We start from the raw sequence: 21,110 nt of genomic DNA on the forward strand, positions 1-21,110 counted from the left end.
TGGGAGTCATTGTCCTAAAGCATGAAGTCCCTAAGCACTTATTTGTCATAAACTTCACTAAAGAATATCCTGGGAGTGATGGGTTGAGTCACAGAAACCCCCTTTTGGGAACTGCCACCTGATGTGCTGGGGCTGCTTCTGAGCCCGTTTTCCCTGGCATCTTGAGACTTCAGAACCTTGCCTGGTTGTGCCAGACACACTAGCCTGCTACAAACAGACTCAGGTCTGAACCACGTCTCCCAAAAGCTGCAGGCTTAACTGAAAACAGCTTAAGAAGTGCTCCTGTCTCCCAACACCCAGATACCCAGTTCCCAATGAGATCCAAACCCCAAATTAATCCATTTTACTCTGTATAAAGCTTATACAGGGTAAACTCATAAATTGTTCACCATCTATAACACTGATAGAGAGAGATGCACAGCTGTTTGCTTCCCCAGGAATTAATTAATTACTCTGGGTTAATAAGTAAAATGTGATTTTATTAAATATAAAAAGTAGGATTTAAGTGGTTCCAAGTAATAACAAACAGAACAACGTGAATTACCAAGCAAAATAAAATAAAACATGCAAATCTAAGCCTAATACAGTAAGAAACTAAATGCAGATAAATCTTACCCTCAGAGATGTTCCAATACGCTTCTTTTACAGACTAGACTTCCTCCTAGTCTGGGTCCAGCAATCACTCTCATCCCTGTAGTTACTGTCCTTTGTTCCAGTTTCTTTCAGGCATCTCTTTTGGGGTGGAGAGGCTATGTCTTGAGCCAGCTGAAGACAAAATGGAGGGATTTCCAGGGGCTTATATAGTCTGTCTTGTGGCTGGAAACCCCTCTCTCCCCCGGTATAGAATCACAGCTACAAGATGGAGTTTTGGAGTCACCTGTGCAAGTCACATGTCCATGCATGGCTCAGTTCTCTACAGGCAGAGCCATTGCCCACGCGTTAGCCCGAATGTTCCCAGGAAAGCTCAGATGTGGATTGGTGTCTATCAAGGTCCATTGTTAGCCAAGTACTTCCATTTACTTGAATAACCCCTGAAACCCTTCACACTATGTTGATCAAATCTGCCTTAGGTGCTTCCTACAGCAAACCCTTTAAATACAAGCATAGAGCCAATGCTCATAACTTCAGATATAAAAATGATACATGCATACAAATAGGGTGAATACATTCAGTAGAACGTAACCTTTGCAAAGATATGTTCATTGGCATATCTAGTATAAGACCTATTCCAGTTAAGTCGTATTTACACTTATAAGCATATTTATATAAAGCATTATGGGGTGTAACGTCACCCTGGGTTGTTGAGTTTTTGGCGGGAGGGAGGACGGGGTTGGGGAGAGTTTCTTTCCCTGTCCCTGAGACACCTCTCCCATCCCTTTTCTGGTTAGGAATAAGGAAATTTCCATATGTTAGTAAGGGGGAACTTTTTAAACAAAAGAAGCAAAAATGTCAAATGAAGCAACAAAAAGTCTCAAAAGAACCTTTGCAAAAAAGATGACCAGTCACCCTTTTATACCCCCCAGTTTTTAAAAAGGAGGGCAACATATATAACAACTTAGTGTCACTGTATTAGACTCTTCTCCCTTCTTCTTTTCCTTCCCCCTACCTCCCTGTGGGAAAGTCAACTTTAAACCTATCTCTTCTTTCTGTTCTCCCTCTCTCTCTCAGAATGTTGTCAGTAGAGGAATATGTTGAAATGATTAATTGATAGAATGACACGTTTCTCCCCCTTCTAGAGAAGAGGTGGAGGCTGTCCTGGATAGAGAGAGCAGTAGCTGAGCTGGGTGGTAGAGCAGACCCAATAATAGACTAGGAGCAGTGACCTCTTTAAAAGTTTCATAGTGGCTTCCATTGTAATCTCGTTTTCAGTCTCCTAAATTCTTGAAGGTGTGTGGAGGGTTTTGTTTTAAAAGGAGCAAAACTTTCATTCTTTTTTACCTTTCCTTCAATAGGAAAAGGTATGGTTGTTAACTGTAGAAAGTTAACTCATAGTAAAATCCTAGTGAAAACAAGGCAGTTTGTAGTTTGCACATAAGTTAACACAGAGGTGGGCAAACTACATGGCCCGTGGGACTGTCCTGTCCGGCCCTTGAGCTCCCAGCTTGGGAGGCTAGCCCCTGGCCCCTCCCCCACAGCCATGCAGCTGCGTGGGCAGTGCTCTGGGCTGCACGGCTGGCTCAGCTGCCAGACGTGCCGCTCTGAGTGGCATGGTAAGGGGACTGGGAGCTGGATAAGGGGCAGGAGATCCCGGGGGGGGGCAGAGGTTTGGGGGGGTGGTTGGGACAGGGAGCGGGAGGGAGTTGGATAGATGTGGGAGTCCCGGGGAGCCGGGCAGGGGTGTGGATAGGGGGTTGGGGCAATCAGGGGACGGCGAAGTGGGTGGGGTTGGATAGGGAGTAGAGTTCCGGGGGGTGGGGGGGGGGGCGGTTAGGGGCGGGGATCCCAGGAAGGGGCGGTCAGATGACAAGGAGCTGAGGGGGTTGGATGGGTCGGGGGTTCTGACGGGGGACAGGAAGTGGGAGGGGGCGGAGACCAGGCTGTTTGGGGAGGCGCAGCCTTCCCTACCCGTCCCTCCACGCAGTTTTGCAACCCTGATGTGGCCTTCTGGCCAAAAAGTGTGCCCACCCCTGAGTTAACAGGTCAATTTAAAAGACTATGGAAGACTATGCTTTCTAACTCAATCTAATTCATGTATTTAGACTGTATCATTATACATACACACACAGGGAGGCATGAAAATGCTTTAATTTTGACACTTTCTAAATTTTGAGTGCTTGACTTTACAGCCTTAAGGTCCTTTTTAACCTAGTTTTTTGTGTGTAATTATGGTACATTAAAGAAAGGTGTTATAAGAACATTATTTTGCAAGCAAAATGACGCACTCAAGTTTTAGGAAATGCCATGTTTGGGATTGGCAGCGAAACCTTAACACCGCACCCTTTGCATGTGCCTGATGCAGTCTTTAATTACATTATCACCTACTATTTTTTTTCATAGAGCTTCCATCAGCACATAGATAAGCAAGGGGGCCAAAATTAAGGTTGCCCAGGCAACTGTAAATTTGACACTTCCTAACTTTCAAGTACGTGACTTTGCAACTTAAATAATGTTCCTGTAACATAGCATAGGGTTTTCATGAATATAATTTTCTAGGGTGTGTGGTTGTTTTCATTTGTTTTAAGCTAAAAGAGAAATTACACTTAACTGCTACAACCTCCCACCATGAGTGGTGTTTACATCCTTAATCTTCAGCACTGCAGAACAGTGAGTGCCACTTGAAGACAGGACTAACTACATTAGCTGATAGTGGGAAGGATGTTTTCCCTGAGGGAGGTCGGAATGGGTTGCTCGGGCCATGTGCTGGGTCTGGGAGGTGGTGGAAGAGAGGCTCATCTGGCCTGGATATGTCTTCTTTCTTCCCAGCTCAGGAGTGGGGAGAGCTCCTGTTTCCTGTGGTGTGCAGCCAGAGTGAGGGAGGGCCTTTTGTGTCATGTTTTGCGTCTGGGAGGGTAGTCAGGAAGTGTCTTTCCTGGCTCTTCTGTGACCCTGCACAGCTATTTTGGCAGTTCCCGATGTGGTGTCAGCAGCAGTTGCTCCTTAGGTGGCAGCATGAGCCCAGTCTTATAATGTTTGTTCGTATTCTGTTGTTTTGACAAGCTGCCATAATTTCCTGAGGAATGAAGGTGAGGGAAGGGAAGTGGCTGTTTTCAACAGTGCATGTCTCAGTAAAAACTGAACATAATTTTATGAGACAAAGAGGGTTTCTCTGAGAGCTTGTGTGCTGCAAACAATGGAGGTCTTGGGACTTCTCAAAACAAAGTTTTGAGAATATTTTATAATAGAAAGTATTAGGCAACTGAAATATAGAGGCCCCCAATAATGGATAAAATGTGTTTTTAATTACACAATATGTACTGAAGAGACAAAATGGGTGAGGTAATATTTTTTATGGGAGCAACTTCTGTTGGTGAAAGACAAGCTTTAAAGCTTACACAGAGCTCTTCTTTTGCTCTGTGTAAACTTGAAAACTTCTCACCAACAGAAGTTGGCCCAATATTGCTTCACACACCTTGTTCTCTAATTCCCTGGGACCGACATGGCTACAACAGCACTGAAAACTTTTCTGCCATGATTGTATTGCATCTGAAATGGAGCACAGAAAAATTACTAACTTGCTTGCAGGAGCTGGAAGCAGATGTTCATTGAAATAGTTTAGTTCTTCTCTAAATGTATTTTTTTCATCTTTCCCCACTCCACAGTTTCTATGCAGATTTTGGACCTTTAAACTTGGCGATGTTATACAGATACTGCTGCAAACTAAATAAGAAGTTAAAGGTAAAATTTTAATCCTTTCTATTTAGATTTCTGTACCAAGTATTCAAACTCTGTTGTTTTTAACAAATTGCAGTGCACAGCATTGTTGTGCAAGTGTCATTTACATGGTTAACCTTGAGCTTTGGACACAGAAGTTGTGCTGTCTTGCCATATGTGTACTCCCAATGAGGAACTAAAAATTGAGCCTTTTTGTTCAGCAATTGAACCACAAAGGGCATGTACACCTTTCTCTTCAAGATAAAATATAAGCCAAAGGAAGCTAATGTAATAGTAAACAAAGGAATAAAAGCCAGAATCCTTTTGAGTTGTGTTGATGTCTTTGAGTTCATTGCCAGCATACCTGCCGGTAATCTATAGGTATGTTAGCATGAACAGTATTAGAAGACTGAAGGATCATGATAGCATGGTAAGAGTGTGTGACAAAGGATGAAAATGCATGTTAAAATGAATATTTTTTGCAATGGAAGAGTTAGGACTTCTTTAGATAGTTTCTTTAAAACCAGATATCTTTATTGATGTAACAGTAATACAGATACATTCAGTTAAATTCATATACAAAAACACCTTTTTCTGATGTGGTGGCCCAGTTGCTGTTCTTAGCCACGCATCTGTGTACCTGTTCTCTTCTCTGCCCCTCCATTAGGGCTTTCTAAATTTGGTCCTTGACTTTGACTTACCTCACATAAGACCTATGGACCTATCTGTTTTCTTTGGACGCCATGACGACTTTTATTTAAATTGTAAAATGCCTGTTCCGAATCCTAGGCAGTACATAAAATACACAATTCAGAATTAAAACGCAGCAAATGACTTTCAAAAATGCATATAAAATGTGACTGTATTGACCTCCTCTAAGAACAATAATAATACAGTCATGTAGCCTTCAGTCTAGCCCTGTCCCCAGATGCCCAAGGAAAACAAAGGTTGCTTTCTGCACCTGGTGTAAATCCTAACAAATTCGGTTGCCTTATAAGAAAAGTAAATATCTTAATTAAACTTTGTTAGGAATCTTCTGACAAAAACAGGCTCTGGTACAGACCTTGCTGTCAATTTTCACTGCTGTTTTTCAGAGATGGACAATGTGAAACTGACAAGAATATGTCCATTTCAGTCAGCAGCTGCTGGATCCTAGGGCCCATGTTTTGTTTTGGAAATGCTATGTGTCAGTGCTTCCAAAACTAAAATTTTACACAATTTAAGTTCACAGCAGTCTTTGAAATGGGAAGATTTCCCATCTACTGGAACTTTCCAAGTTTTGACCAGTTCTAATTTTAACTTCAAGAAAACATTTTTCAAAGTACAGAAATATTCTCAAATTAATTTTTATAAAGTTTTTAATAAATTTGTACTGTTCACTTCAAATTCTTCACTGACTATGTAATATAGTTAAAAAGTTATTTAAAGCTAATGGAATTATAGAACATATTACTGCAAAACGAAATACATTACTACCACCTAAGTAAATGTGTGGAGTTAGATTACTTTGTATCATTAGCTGAACATTTTACTACTAAAATTTTCCTTCTAGAACAAGATAATACTACAAAAATAATTCTGGCACTCTGAATTCTCACAGTGATCTTACTCGCATTAGTACCTTCTTTGAGTTTTGTCAAATCTGCATTAAAAGTGTTCTTAAAACAAACAGCGTGTGCTGGGTCATCCTCCGAGTGACCTTAAATGTTGTGCAGGTAATACAACATCCCACACTTCATGGTGTTCAGAAAGGGATCTACTCTTGTATAATCCTTAGGTTCTGTGACAGTTCATTCCCTCCATAGGAGAGCTAATTTATAGGAACTTGACTTATTAGCAAAATTTAAATGCCTGGCATAAAGTTGCAAACAAGTACTTGATTGAAACAAACTTAAAAGCCCTAAAGGGAACTTCTGCAAGAAACTTTTGTAAATATATGTTATTCATAACCTCTTTGCAAAATAACCTCTTGTAAAAATGACCATTATGTTTTTGTAATACATTGGTACAAACAAAAGTTGAAAGAACATTATTAAAGTTGTGAAGTCAAGCACTCAGAAGTTAAGAAATTCCAAATTTACAGTTGCCTAACTATGCAATCTAAATTTGGCCCCTCCTTGTGCATGTACATCTTGATACAGTCTGTAACTACACCATTGCATACCACTTTTTTCCTCAGAGCCCATGCTACGGGCCCTGGAAGCCCAACCCAGGACTTCTCTCAGCACCACGGCAAGAAGCCTGAGAACGCTAGCTCTAGCCAGGGTGCTCAGGGTTTCTGGGCTCCTTCCTGTGGAGCCATGACCCTGGAAACCCTTGGGTTCCCAATACAAAGGCAGTCTGCATGGCAGGGCTGCCCTGGAGCGACAAACTCTGGAAGCCTGGGGTTTTCAGGAACAATTTTGGTTTGAATGAATCAGCATTTTCTGATTGAAAACCTGTTGGGAAAATCCAACCAGTCCTACCACAAACCATATTTATAATATGTGTATGAAACAATCATTAGTTTCAGGGTTTTGAATTATGTCCTGTGGGTCGGAGTTAAATGTTGGAATGCATAATCTGGATTTCCTGTGCCAATATTGTTAATCAAATGTCGAATATTTGCATAATATTTTTTGTTAGTGCACCTGTTGTGCTAGGAATTTTCCAAACAAAAACAAGGCCCAGGCCTTGTCTTGTGGAGTACTCAGTCAGAAACAAACCGATTAAAGGGAAGGGACACAATTATTAGCTGGGTGCCCAAGATGGCCCTGGGTCAGGTACTGGCAAAATAAAGTTGAAGCATTAATTCTCTTGTTGGTAGAAGTCAGTGAGTCTTTTCCATATGCAACACAACAGAAGTGTGTCTTAGGAATGGACTTAAATGTGGAGTGGGTGCGGGTATTTTAATTTAAAAATCAGGAAGGACGTTTCATGACAGAAGGCAGTATGGAATTAAGTAGTTGATAAATAGGTGGCTGGATCTGTCATCCTAGAAGTGGAGGGCTGATTCAAAGCAAGACAATAACAGATAAATAGGGATGGAGCATTTATGTAAGGCATTGACAACTGAGACAGGAAGCTTGAATTTGATATAGTGGCAGAGGGGGAAGCCAGTGGAGAGATTCATATGGGGGGAGCATGGTTAAAATGATAGGCCAGGAAGATTTTTAACTACAGCATTTTATACATGCTGAAGAGGGTAGTGTGGAAGTCAGAGGGGAAAATTTTGCAGTAGTAGAGACTGAAAGTGAGGACCTTACTGGGGAATGTTACATGTTTGAACTGTTAAGGTCTGGGCATTTGGTTGGTTGGTGAAAAATGTTCTTTAAAGATGCTGTAGTTAGTTTACATAAGGGTTATATGATTTGTCTTAGGAAAAAACTGAACTTGAAGTTACTTTTTCTATGGCTAGAAATTCCTGTAGGTACTGACTAGTGACTTTTTTTTTTTAAACTGTTCCTTTTGTTTACAGTATGTGGACTCCAAGTCGTCTGCTTGTGGTATGTTTGTACGTGGGGGGTTTTTTTGTTTTAAAATAATCCACTTTTTATTATATGTTAAATGTACTCTGTATTAAATTCTCCCTCTTTTGGAATTCAGACATTAACACCATTTTAAACTTGTTTATATCTATTTCCCTCATCTTGTCTAACTATTCATGACAGTAATTCTAGGAAGGAGAAAGCAGTCTAGTATAATGGTCCTCAAAATACCTTAAATCTTAGAGGAATTGGGGAGGCAATCCTGGGCTCTGAGAATTTACATAAATAAAATAAGTATTATTTAGTGGAGCTCCCTTTAAATCTTCCCTCTTAATTGGCAAAAAGTGTGTGTGTGTTTTAAATCATGTTAACTCAACTGAGTTAGCATAGCACACTGAAAGCATGATCAAGACACAGGCTAATACATCTGAAGCCATGTTAGCTGGCTGCATTTTTAGCCTTCAGATGTGTTAACCTACATCTTAATGGGGTTTTTCAATTGTGTTAAGCTCAGAGTGGGTCAAGGCAAAAGTTATCAGACCACACACATCTGTCACATCATTGAAAAATGCAGGGAGGGAATATAATCACCCATTGATTGTGTATTTCATTGGCTACTCTGAAACATTCAGTACTATCTGACATGATCACCTTTGGAGGATACTGCAGACACGGAGATTCCAAAGCATTTCACTGAACTCATTGCAAGTCTAACGTTGACAGATTACAGTGTGAATAGCAGCAGGTGACAGCAAGTGGGTTTTTTTTACTGGGCAGGGTGCCACACACACATACATGCCTTTTTTGTATATACTTTTCCCAAACCTTTTCAACATGTACACAGAATTTATTGTGAGACAAGCCCTGGAACGTTTTGCCAAAGTGGATGCAATTTGGATTTCCATTAATGGACACTTCTTAACCTACTTTAGACACACTGACAAAGTACTCTTTGCTACAACCACTGATATAATACAATTAAATTGTGGAGTCTGTTAAAACAGTGAGGGATATGAACCCTTCCTGAATGAGTAAAAACTAAGTGCATGCACATTTACACGATTAATAAAATAAGATACAAACAGGAATCAAGATTAGTGCTCAGGTTTGAGAGGCAGTAGATAGAATCCAGTCATCTAGGATCATACATATCCAACCAAGGAGGCGGTTCTGAAGAAATCTGAAGATTAGGAATGGCTTGGTCAGCCATGGCCTCTCTTATGGACATTTGGAAAAACCATGGCATCTTAATGTATGAAGGTTTGACTAGTGAAAGCATAATTTTTTCCATAGCGTCTTATGGATTTGAATCATAGGAAATTAATGCTACTGAGAAGAAGAAAAATGAAGCCTTTCAGATATGGTGCTGGCAAAGACTGTTGCATATCTCCTGGATGGAAAAGAAGACACATACTTGTTAGAAATATTATTGGACAGAAGTAGAATCTGCTGTCGGAAATCAACAGGCACAAGCCTACATACTTTGGTCACATCAGGTATAGAGATGGAAGTAACCCTGAGAAAGTCGTCATGGAAGGAGTGATGGTGGGTCATTGTAGCAGGGGACAATCAGCAAGGAATTTAATAGAAAGTACGTGCGGCAGATCACTGGGAGTTTAGCTGCTAAGGGCTCAGAGCTGGCAATGGAATGTGAGCGCTTCTGAAAAAGTCTGCTGTGGTGGCACCAATATTCAGATATGAATAAATGATTTTCTTTATTTAATTCAGTTGAGCTAACAATTGAAAAACACACCCTTTTTACCTGTCAAGACACGGTCTAAAAGTAAAATCCAGATTTCCTTGTTAGAGAGTAGGTTTTGAGATTAGTGTGTGAACTAGTCCTTAGTAACAGCTTTTTGGAATAGTGACTTCCTTATGTGAATAACAAATAAATAGCTAATATATTGGCTATTTGTTGTTGTGAGCCTTTTGTTTTTACATACTTTGTTTAAAAAAGGCTATGTATGCTACAGTTATCTCTTCTTATGAAGGAAGTGTGGGATACAAATATTTAACTGGACAAACTGGAGTGTGGAAAATGTCATGCTTACCCTCTGCTCAAAATTGCACCAAAGAGAAATGGAAAGCCTTCAGCTTCTTAAAATTGTTTTAGGTTTCTGTTAGAGAAAATGCCAGAGGTGTTATCCACTTGAGCTAGTAGTCTGTCTTACTCAAATATTCTTCTGTTGTGCAAAAAGTCCCAGACAACTTTTTTTTTTAACCATTGCACTTTTCTTTAGGCATTCTGCATGTAACCGATAAGACTGTAATGGATGGTTGAAAGTGAACAAGTGTATCCAACAAAATGCATTGGTTTATATGGGTTTAAATAAATCCTACTCCAAGCAAAATTTTTGCCTCAAATAGAAAAGCTCCAGAGACTCCATTAGGGATCTCACCATTCCCAATCTCCTGGAATCTGCGATGTCCCCCTTGCTCAGCTGCTAGGCAGAGGCATGGCCAGGCAACTCTGTGCGCTGCCTTTGCCCAGGGCACTGGCCCCGCAGCTCCCATTGGCTGGATGAGGGGGACGTCACAGCTTCTGGGGAGCCACCCAGGTAAGTGCCACCCAGAGCCTGCCTCACCCCATCCTGGGCCCCAACCCCCTGCCCCTTCCCACACCCAAAGCTTTTCTGCTGCTGAGGAGTATGCGGGGGAAGGGGCACGCAGTTGCCCAAGACTGCCCCAGCAGCAGCTGGTGCACTTGGCACAGAATCTGTCTGAGCTGCCCCTGAGCCAAACGCACCGGCCACTGCAAAGTTCATGGAAAATCATGGAATCCGTGACCTCCATGACAAACTTGCAGCCTTAAACAGCTGTAGTCTGAAGCCTCACTGTGATGTTCTATCTCTTCTCCAAATTACCATGAAATAGGCAAAATCTTTGGGGAGTGGGGACCTGTAACACCTCCCTCCCATGAGGGTAGCTGCCTTTGGGAGCAGAAATGTTGAGACACGCTTGTTCCCACTGAGTCTCCAGGCTGAGAATCTCTCGTCAAGTGTCTGATGGTGTTGAGTCCTGCTCCATGTATAATAGAAACAAAGCCTTAGTCCTTATATCCAACCTAAAAGTGGAGATAGATTATGGAAATGTCAGTTGGAAACTACTGCAAAAAATCAACATTTGATAAACCTCCTTTCATAAAACACACACACACAGTTCCCCAATTGAAATACAAATTAAATATGCTTAAAAAGTTATTAAGTGACAGCTACATTCCATCAAATACTGGTCTCCACTTAAATATTCCCTTATTCTTAGAGTTTTTTTAATTCCTTGATTATACAGTCATGTATATTTAATATAATGAGCAGTACTTGGGAGCATGTCTGTTTATAACCAACATTGAACTTTAAATAAGTTAAATGGCTTCTGAGAAGTTGTACTTCAGCTGTATTTGTGTGTGTACTTGTGTCACAGAGTCACTGGGCCAATGCTCTAGAACTACTCCATAGGAAGCTAGTCAGGATTCTGGGGTAGTGTGCCTCCCCTCTCTGAGCATACTGTCGCCAGGGCAAGAAGCTTACACAGCTTCGACCTTCCTGGGTCTGACCTCGGAGCATTCAGCCTCTCCTTCCTCCCCATGCGCTTCCTGCAGCGAGTCCACCCGGGCAGGGCTCTTGGGGAAGCCAGAGGGCCCTGCACCCCAACTCCACAATCAGATGTGACTCTCAGCCAGCCAGTAAAACAGAAAGTTTATTAGCTGACAGGAACACAGCGTAGGACAGAACTTGTTAGCACAGAAATCAGTGACTTTTAACCAAGTCCATCTTGGGGAGTCCTGGGCCGGAAGCCCTGGACTCCCTCTCTTTCAGTCCCCCCAAGCAGACAGCCCAGCTTCCGGTGACCGGACTACTGACACCCCTATTGCTCCTGCTCCACCTTCTTGTCTTTGTCCCTGGGCAAAGAGCCACCTGGTTGCATGCCCACTGGGTCTCACGTTACGAAGGGCCATGCAGATAGCTGGAGCAGCCTTACCTGCCCCAGAGGTCTCAGCCAAAGTAACAAACCCCTATTACCACCACTGAGGTATTGGTGCAGCACACAGGGAAACTGAAGCACACATTCATGCAGATCAGTAAAACTCATAGGCTCAACAGTAAGACTCACATATAACATAAAAAGGGAAAATCCCCATTTCGTCACAACTTGTGCGGGGGAAGGTGTTTGTTTTTAACAATTGGCTACTTTTAGTCTTTAAACATGGTTGGGAGAAAAGTTGTGGTGGTGTTTTGTTTTTTTTTTAAGGTGTGGCTTGGCGAGTGTCAAAAGCAGATTAACATTTTTAAAACACAAACAATTGTAATAGTCTGGTGGTGGATTTTAAAAAATGAACTTTTTTGTATAGTCAGAACTTATTCAAGGATATCTTTTCTCAAAAAAAAAAAGAAAAGAAAAAAATTGTAGGTAAAGCACTGAGAGGTTAAGCTTGATAAGAGAGCCTGTTGACCTTGTTTCATTCCTTGTGTTTTGATCACTGATTGCTATGGAGATGATGTGATGCTGTTCTAAGTAATGAACAGCAAGACAAGAATACTTGATCATAATATCCTGTTTGCTCTTTGAAATTGAGCTTTGGTGAAATGTTTAACCCACTTTAACATTCCGATATTGTGGAGCTTGATTGTTCAGAGAAACTCAACGGCGCCCTCTTTTTTTTTTTTTTTTCCAAACAAGTGAAGAACAAATAGAGCAAACAGTAGTATAGCACTGCATGGTTAGTCTGCTAAGTAAATCTGACTTAATAAAATTGCTATAACAAAAAATACTTGCAAACTTTATTTTTAGCATGGCACAGAGCTTTTGGGCTTCATACTCTAAACTGTGATTTGTTTGTAGATAGTTTGCAAACTTCCCTGAGATTTATCTGAACTTGCAGTTCTTTCTTGTAGTAATCTAATTTTCTGTTAAATGCAAAGCAATATCTTCATGCTGAACAATGCAAGGGCTATGCCATATTGATTGAGTAGTATACTGTGACAACATCATCCAGTGACCGTCCTAATGAAATGCTAATCTAGTCACAGCATAAATGAGAATTTCTAAAACTTCTGGCATTTTCTTTTGTCTTGGATCTCTCTAAATAATTGAACAGTATGAACTTGTTTGGGAATCTGGATTTTGGGATTCTGTTGTGTAAATGAATGAGTTAGATTTTCTTTACTTAAAACTAGAACTAGCATGTTGCTTTTCATATGTTTTTATATTACAAAAGGACTTCCTGTTAGAGATGTTTTTTAACTTCAAAATAGTCTGAGCATATTCCAGAGTTTACCGTGAAATGTATAGCACTATTGTCATGTTGTGTTAAGTGGACTTTTGCATCCTCACTAATTGAGAAACTGATGGTTTGTGTAGAGTAAAAGCTCTAGTTTAATTACTAAAATAGGTAACTTTTCATTATTATGATTTTGAATAAAGAAGCACTTTCGTAGCATTTGAAGAATGTGGACTAAGGCTAGTTAACTGTTTTTTTTTTTTTTAAATATATATCTTGATATTCATGAGTTTTACTACTGTAACATCCAAACTGTGGTATCCTAGGAAAACAGAGGAAGAGCATTCTTTTTGAATTACACATATTAAATCTTTCTTTACATATTTAAAAACAACTGGTATGTGGTACTATATAGACTTTTTAAAAAACAAGCTGAAAGGAATCTGAACACTTTTTTTTTTAAAAAAGTTTTACACATGTAAAGAAAAAATTGTAGGTATTCTGTTGGCAAATACTATAAATTATTGCTAAGTGTTTTATCATAACTAAAGGCCTGGCCCTGTAAGCTGATCTAAGCAGTGGACCTCTGTGAAAATCCACACATCTCAGAGGGCTCCACGTGCGTTTTAAGTTTCTGCCCACACGGATCAGCTTGCAGAACTGGGAGTCTAGTGGCTTAATATGTTAAATATAATCTACTGCATTTAATTCTCGTCTGTATAACTTCAGCAATTGCGGTGAAACTGGAATTGAGCTGAATATAGAAGTTTCAATTGTGTAAATGTTAAGTGCAGATACGTAGTGTAGTGTAGTGGTTCTCAAACTTTTGTACCGGTGACCCCTTTCACATAGCAAGCCTCTTAGTGTGACCCCCCCCACCCCCAATAAATTGAAAACACTTTTTAAAATATATTTAACACCATTATAAATGCTGGAGGCAAAGCAGGGTTTGGGGTGGAGGCTAGCAGCTCGCGACCCCTGAGGTAATAACCTTGCGACCCCCTGTGGAGTCCCGACCCCCAGTTTGAGAACCCCTGGTGTAGTGCTCTTGTAACAATGTCATTTTGGCCAGTACTTGTTGTCATTGTTCCTAAATGAATGGGATTTTTACATAGCAAAGTAGTGATATAGCATGGTAGTAGTGTTCCACATTTCTGAATCTACTGGAATCTTCAATTCAAATGACAGGTTTCAGAGTAACAGCCATGTTAGTCTGTATTCGCAAAAAGAAAAGGAGTACTTGTGGCACCTTAGAGACTAACCAATTTATTTGCGCATAAGCTTCCGATGCATCTGATGAAGTGAGCTGTAGCTCACGAAAGCTTATGCACAAATAAATTGGTTAGTCTCTAAGGTGCCACAAGTACTCCTTTTTCTTTTTTCAATTCAAATGCTTATCTTGTAAATCTCCCTCAGCATTTGCTGTATTGTAAATGAGTTTTTCATGCCAGTTATTCAAAGCCAGTTTTCAATCTTATTTAAAGCTTTAAGCTTATCAAAAATTGATCTAAATGTATAGTATAGAAATCTGAGTCCATAGAGATTGAAAGTGTAGCTCTCTCTTCCATTTTTTTAAATGGCATGGAAGCAATGAAAATTCTATATTCCAATAGTTTACCTTAAGTGTCAGGGATGTTTCTGAGAATGAGGGTGTTTTCTCTCTTTCCTCCTCCCTCCCCCCACTTGGTACAACAATAATGCCATCAGTAGTAGTATATTACTGCAGTCTACTATCACCCTGTTTAAAAGAAAAAAAAAAAAAGATTGCTGTTTAGGTAGAGGAGGTTTTTACATGACTACTAAACAATTTTTTTAAATGATTTTTAAATAAAGCAAATTCCAAAGTGCTCTTGGCTATAGAAAGAATTGTATTTCAAAAGAACTGTAAATTATGTTGCTATGAATTATTTAAAATAAGAGATGTAGACGATAAAATACAATTGTTGTTTGTGTGGCACTATTACTGTAATTTTGTCCGATTTAGACCATAATAGACTTGGTCAAAATCACAGAATGCTGGATGCCAGTATGATAAAGAAAAAGCTTATTCCTATATTCTTGAGCTATTGGGTGTGACTTGTCAGATTTTAATATCCGTTGAATGCCATAGAAGATGGGTGTGCACATATAATAAATATAAAGCGGGTCATGCTTGTCTGTCTCCAAGCATGACCTGTTGTAATCTGTGATGATGCCCCTCCCCCACTCTGGGGGATTATAGTCCCATTTAGATGTACTCCAGTCACATTAATTTAAATCACACTGTTTATCCTCTTGTGGAAGCAGTGGTGAATAAGACCAGCTTATTATAACATACAAACAGATCCACTGCTGGAGGGGCTATTCGTGTGGAGGACAGGAGTAAAAAAAAAAAAACAAAAAACTGATGAATGTATTACAATAAGTTTCTCTTAAATTTGCTGGCTATTTTTGGTTCTTTTAGAGAAATGCTTTTTTGTATTTGAAGCTTTCATATGAACCCTTGTAGAAACTTCTGTATCTTAAGTTTTATTTTCACTATGTATGAAAAGTCAGTATGGCTAGCACCAATTAAATTAATTGACAATGCTGCAAAAATCTGTAGTAGTATGCAGTACTCCTCAAAAGTTTTCAGTCAAGAAACTTGCTCCCTCTAAATCAAGTCTCCACAAACACTGCTTAACACATTTGCAGTGTAAAAATCCATGCTTATCTGTCTGGAAAGTGCATTGTGATCTGAAGTTTACACAATTTAGTGGAATTATGGAATGTCAAGGTTCCTTCCCCATTCTGAATTCCCGGGTACAAATGTGGGGACCTGCATGAAAACCTCCTAAGCTTATTTTTACCAGCTTAGGTTAAACTTTCCCAAGGTACAAACTATTTTCCTTTTTTCCCTTGGACTTTATTGCTGCCACCACCAAGCGTCTAACAGAGATATAACCAGGAAAGAGCCCGCTTGGAAACGTCTTTCCCCCAAAAATCCTCCCCAAACCCTACACCCCTTTCCTGGGGAAGGCTTGATAAAAATCCTTACCAATTTGCATAGGTGAACACAGACCCAAACCCTTGGATCTTAAGAACAATGAAAAAGCAATCAGGTTTTTAAAAGAAGAATTTTAATAGAAGAAAAAGTAAAAGAATCACCTCTGTAAAATCAGGATGGTAAATACCTTACAGGGTAATTAGATTCAAAACATAGAGACTCCCTCTAGGCAAAACCTTAAGTTACAGAAAGACACAAACAGGAATATCCATTCCATTCAGCACAGCTTATTTTCTCAGCCATTTAAACAAACAGTCTAATGCATATCTAGCTAGATTACTTACTAAGTTCTAAGACTCCATTCCTTTCTGTTCCCAGCAAATGCATCACACACACAGACAGAGAGAGACTTTGTTTCTCCCTCCCTCCAGCTTTTGAAAGTATCTTGTCTCCTCATTGGTCATTTTGGTCAGGTGCCAGCGAGGTTATCCTAGCTTCTTAACCCTTTGTAGGTGAAAGGGTTTTTCCTCTGGCCAGGAAGGATTTTAAAGGTGTTTACCCTTCCCTTTATATTTATAGATTCATAGATTCATAGATTCATAGATATTTAGGTCAGAAGGGACCATTATGATCATCTAGTCTGACCTCCTGCACAACGCAGGCCACAGAATTTCACCCACCACTCTTACAAAAAAACCTCACACCTATATCTGTGCTATTGAAGTCCTCAAATTGTAGTTTAAAGACCTCAAGGAGCAGAGAATCCTCCAGCAAGTGACCCGTGCCCCATGCTACAGAGGAAGGCGAAAAACCTCCAGGGCCTCTTCCAATCTGCCCTGGAGGAAAATTCCTTCCCGACCCCAAATATGGCGATCAGCTAAACCCTGAGCATATGGGCAAGATTCATCAGCCAGATACTACAGAAAATTCTTTCCCAGGTAACTTGGACCCTACCCCATCTAAAACCCATCACAGGCCATTGGGCCTATTTACCATGAATATTTAATTACCAAAACCATGTTATCCCATCATACCATCTCCTCCATAAACTTATCGAGTTTAATCTTAAAGCAAGATAGATCTTTTGCCCCCACTACTTCCCTCGGAAGGCTATTCCAAAACTTCACTCCTCTGATGGTTAGAAACCTTCGTCTAATTTCTAATCTAAATTTCCTAGTGGCCAGTTTATATCCATTTGTTCTTGTGTCCACATTGGTACTGAGTTTAAATAATTCCTCTCCCTCTCTGGTATTTATCCCTCTGATATATTTATAGAGAGCAATCATATCTCCCCTCAGCCTTCTTTTAGTTAGGCTAAACAAGCCAAGCTCCCTGAGTCTCCTTTCATAAGACAAGTTTTCCATTCCTCGGATCATCCTAGTAGCCCTTCTCTGTACCTGTTCCAGTTTGAATTCATCCTTCTTAAACATGGGAGACCAGAACTGCACACAGTACTCCAGGTGAGGTCTCACCAGTGCCTTATATAACGGTACTAAAACCTCCTTATCCCTACTGGAAATACCTCTCCTGATGCATCCCAAGACGACATTAGCTTTTTTCACAGCCATATCACATTGGCAGCTCATAGTCATCCTATGATCAACCAATACTCCAAGGTCCTTTTCCTCCTCCGTTACTTCTAGTTGATGCGTCCCTAGCTTATAACTAAAATTCTTGTTATTAATCCCTAAATGCATGACCTTACACTTCTCACTATTAAATTTCATCCTATTCCTATTACTCCAGTTTACAAGGTCATCCAGATCCTCCTGTAGGGTATCCCTGTCCTTCTCTAAATTAGCAATACCTCCCAGCTTTGTATCATCTGCAAACTTTATTAGCACACTCCCACTTTTTGTGCCCAGGTCAGTAATAAAAAGATTAAATAAGATTGGTCCCAAAACCGATCCCTGAGGAACTCCACTGGTAACCTCCCTCCAACTTGACAGTTCACCTTTCAGTAGGACCCGTTGTAGTCTCCCCTTTAACCAATTCCCTATCCACCTTTCAATATTCCTATTGATGCCCATCTTATCCAATTTAACTAATAATTCCCCATGTGGCACCGTATCAAACGCCTTACTAAAATCTAAGTAAATTAGATCCACTGCGTTTCCTTTATCTAAAAAATCTGTTACTTTCTCAAAGAAGGAGATCAGGTTGGTTTGGCACGATCTACCTTTTGTAAAACCATGTTGTATTTTGTCCCAATTACCATTGACTTCAATGTCCTTAACTACCTTCTCCTTCAAAATTTTTTCCAAGACCTTGCATACTACAGATGTCAAACTAACAGGCCTATAATTACTTGGATCACTTTTTTTCCCTTTCTTAAAAATAGGAACTATGTTAGCAATCCTCCAATCATACGGTACAACCCCTGAGTTTACAGATTCATTAAAAATTCTTGCTAATGGGCTTGCAATTTCTTGTGCCAATTCTTTTAATATTCTTGGATGAAGATTATCTGGGCCCCCCGATTTAGTCCCATTAAGCTGTTTGAGTTTCGCTTCTACCTCAGATATGGTGATGTCTACCTCCATATCCTCATTCCCATTTATCATGCTACCATTATCCCTAAGATCCTCTTTAGTCTTATTAAAGACTGAGGCATAGTATTTGTTTAGATATTGGGCCATGCCTAGATTATCCTTGACCTCCACTCCATCCTCAGTTTTTAGCGGTCCCACTTCTTCTTTCTTTGTTTTCTTCCTATTTATATGACTATAGAACCTTTTACTATTGGTTTTATTTATGACATGGAATGACAAAATATCAGTATTATAAATTCAGTGATTCAACACTTATTCACTGAGTGAACTAAATATCACCACATCACTGTGGTTCACATGTGCTTTAAGTAACACTGTTCCGGTTTTAAGTCCGTTATGGATTTCTGAGATTTCCATTCTTGCTGAGATATTGTAATCATTGGTCTTTCTTTATTTAATTATAAAGAGAATCCTTGTGAACTAAATATTGCTGTTTTTAGACACTTATTCACTATGACTTGTATCTCCTCATCTGTGCAATTATTTAACTGTTTCTTTTCAGATGGTTTTAGAAGGATTAGTAAAATCAATGCAGCAAATAAGATTAGGCCTAATGCTAAGGGTATGTCTACACGGCAGTTAAAAACGCATGGCTGGCCCATGCCAACTCACTCAGTCTGAGCCCAATGGGCTGTTTAGTTGTGGTGTAGACATTCAGGCTCAGGCTAGAGCCTGGACTCCGGAACCCTCTCACCAGCAGAAGTTGGTCCAATGAAAGATATTACCTCACCCACCTCATAATATTTTTAATTATTTTATCAAATTGAAAATGATTTTTTCTAAAGCTCTGGCTTTTTGTAAATCCTGTGTCTTACTGTAATTAATGTAGCTGACACATCCCTCTCCTTTCTCTTCATACAGTCTTTCAGTCTATCAAGAAAGAAAATAGTTCACTATACCAGCTTTGATCAACGGAAACGAGCAAATGCAGCATTTTTAATAGGGTCATATGCAGTAAGTATCACTTGTTTATATACACCTCTGTCCTTCCCTGAGCAGACACTTTTGCTGCCATGTAAAACTGTGGCTAAACATAGACTTCAGTGAAACAATGAGACTGTCATTCAATCTTCTGTAATCTAGCTCTTTGTACTGTTTCTTCAAGGTGTAATTTAGAACTTTGATGGAGTTGCTTTTTCTGTAGTAGCCTATTCTGGTCTTTTAAAGTTTAATTTCAGTATGAATTGTTTATGTAATCAGTAATTAAAATGGGTATCCAAAAGTGTTTGTCCTATAGCTGAACTAACTGAATAACAAAGATGATTACAGATTTTAATTTATAATGCAAATACAGTTAAGTACACTGACTTTTTTTTCCATTATCCTTGAGCTGTACAGACCCTGATGGAATTAATATTCCGTTTATGCAGTACATGAGATATATGGGGAGAGATCTTAGTTCTTTTAGAGGATAAGTCATAGATTCTTCTAGCAATTGGTATTTCTTGCTCTAATGGTAAGCTCCAATTGCTTATCTTTTGTAAGTGAATTATTTCTGTAGCAGTTTCTACATTAATCTGTTCTGTATCCCACATCAGAAAAACTAATGTAGATATCAAGCTTATACATTTCTCAGACAGGTAATATATATCTCAAAGGAAATCAGAACAGGTAATCAAATGGCATTATGCCAGAATTCTGAAAGAAGTCTTAAGAATAGAAAATTTAAACTTTATCCACCATTACTGCAGCGCTGTTTAATTTGGACCTTTTTCCTTTACAATCTAGTTTCCCTTAACTGCAAATAATTCTTTGACCTAGGAAATTGTCACACTTTGAGTATTATGATCACACTGTGTGAGCAAGCAAAAGGATCTGACTTATGAATGAGGGGTGGGTTTGGTTTCTTTGTAGTTGTGGTAGTGGCGGATAACTGCAAACTCTTGTAAAATTTACTGTGTCATTCTCTTTTTAATCAAATAGTAATTTTAATTTTAAAAGCTTGGTTTTAAAACAGAGTATTAAACCAAGTATCCTGTGGTCTTTTAGTGCCAAGCTTTACCCCAAAGTGGATTTGTGTATCTGAATGTTAAGCCACTGAGAAAGGGTTGTCACGAAAAATTTATCAAAAACTCTTTGGAAACACTGGAGATATTTGTGGATTGGAAAGAATGTGATGTTCTTCAAGTAATGTCCCTATAGGCGCTCAGCTTCAGGTACGCCTGGGCCCTATGCCCCCCATAATGAAGCACCATAGGAAGAAACATCTCAAAGAACTCCAGTTACTGTGCAGGGTACGTAACTTCTCCTTGATTCCATGCTCAAGACTGGATCCAGAATTCTAAGAAAGCAACAAACTTATAACTATGATCTCTACCAGGAGGGAAACAACTTAACTGAGGACAGACTATTCTCCAAAAGAGATAGGAGGTAGCTTTCTGAAATAGATGGTATAAATTAAAGCTGTATCAGCTTCACTGATAGGCAAACTTAAGCAAAGGCAGAGTGAGTACCAGAGAAGGATATGGGGTCCAAAGCACAGGTCACAACATGGAGCATCCCCAGCAGTTCTAGTACTCTTGATCTAAACTCAAATGGAAGGTATGGCTTTTGTTCCTGTTCTGTCGAGATATTACTCTGAATGCATAGAAGCAGTT

General features: G+C 39.6%; 1 protein-coding gene across 4 annotated transcripts in view; it reads left to right on the plus strand.

Moving 5' to 3' along the window:
- The window catches only part of CDC14A (cell division cycle 14A), a 117,595-nt gene that overhangs the window by 13,302 nt on the left and 83,183 nt on the right, over window positions 1-21,110 (plus strand). For 3 of the 4 annotated variants that reach the window (XM_077824632.1, XM_077824629.1, XM_077824630.1), the window contains exons 3-4: window positions 4,260-4,335; window positions 19,375-19,467. In XM_077824632.1, the coding sequence (XP_077680758.1) occupies window positions 4,260-4,335; window positions 19,375-19,467 (169 nt within the window). The remainder of the gene's footprint in view (window positions 1-4,259; window positions 4,336-19,374; window positions 19,468-21,110) is intronic. The other variant, XM_077824631.1, reaches the window with a different exon arrangement.

Source organism: Eretmochelys imbricata, chromosome 8, assembly GCF_965152235.1.
Source record: "Eretmochelys imbricata isolate rEreImb1 chromosome 8, rEreImb1.hap1, whole genome shotgun sequence".
Taxonomy (NCBI): Eukaryota; Metazoa; Chordata; order Testudines; family Cheloniidae; genus Eretmochelys; species Eretmochelys imbricata.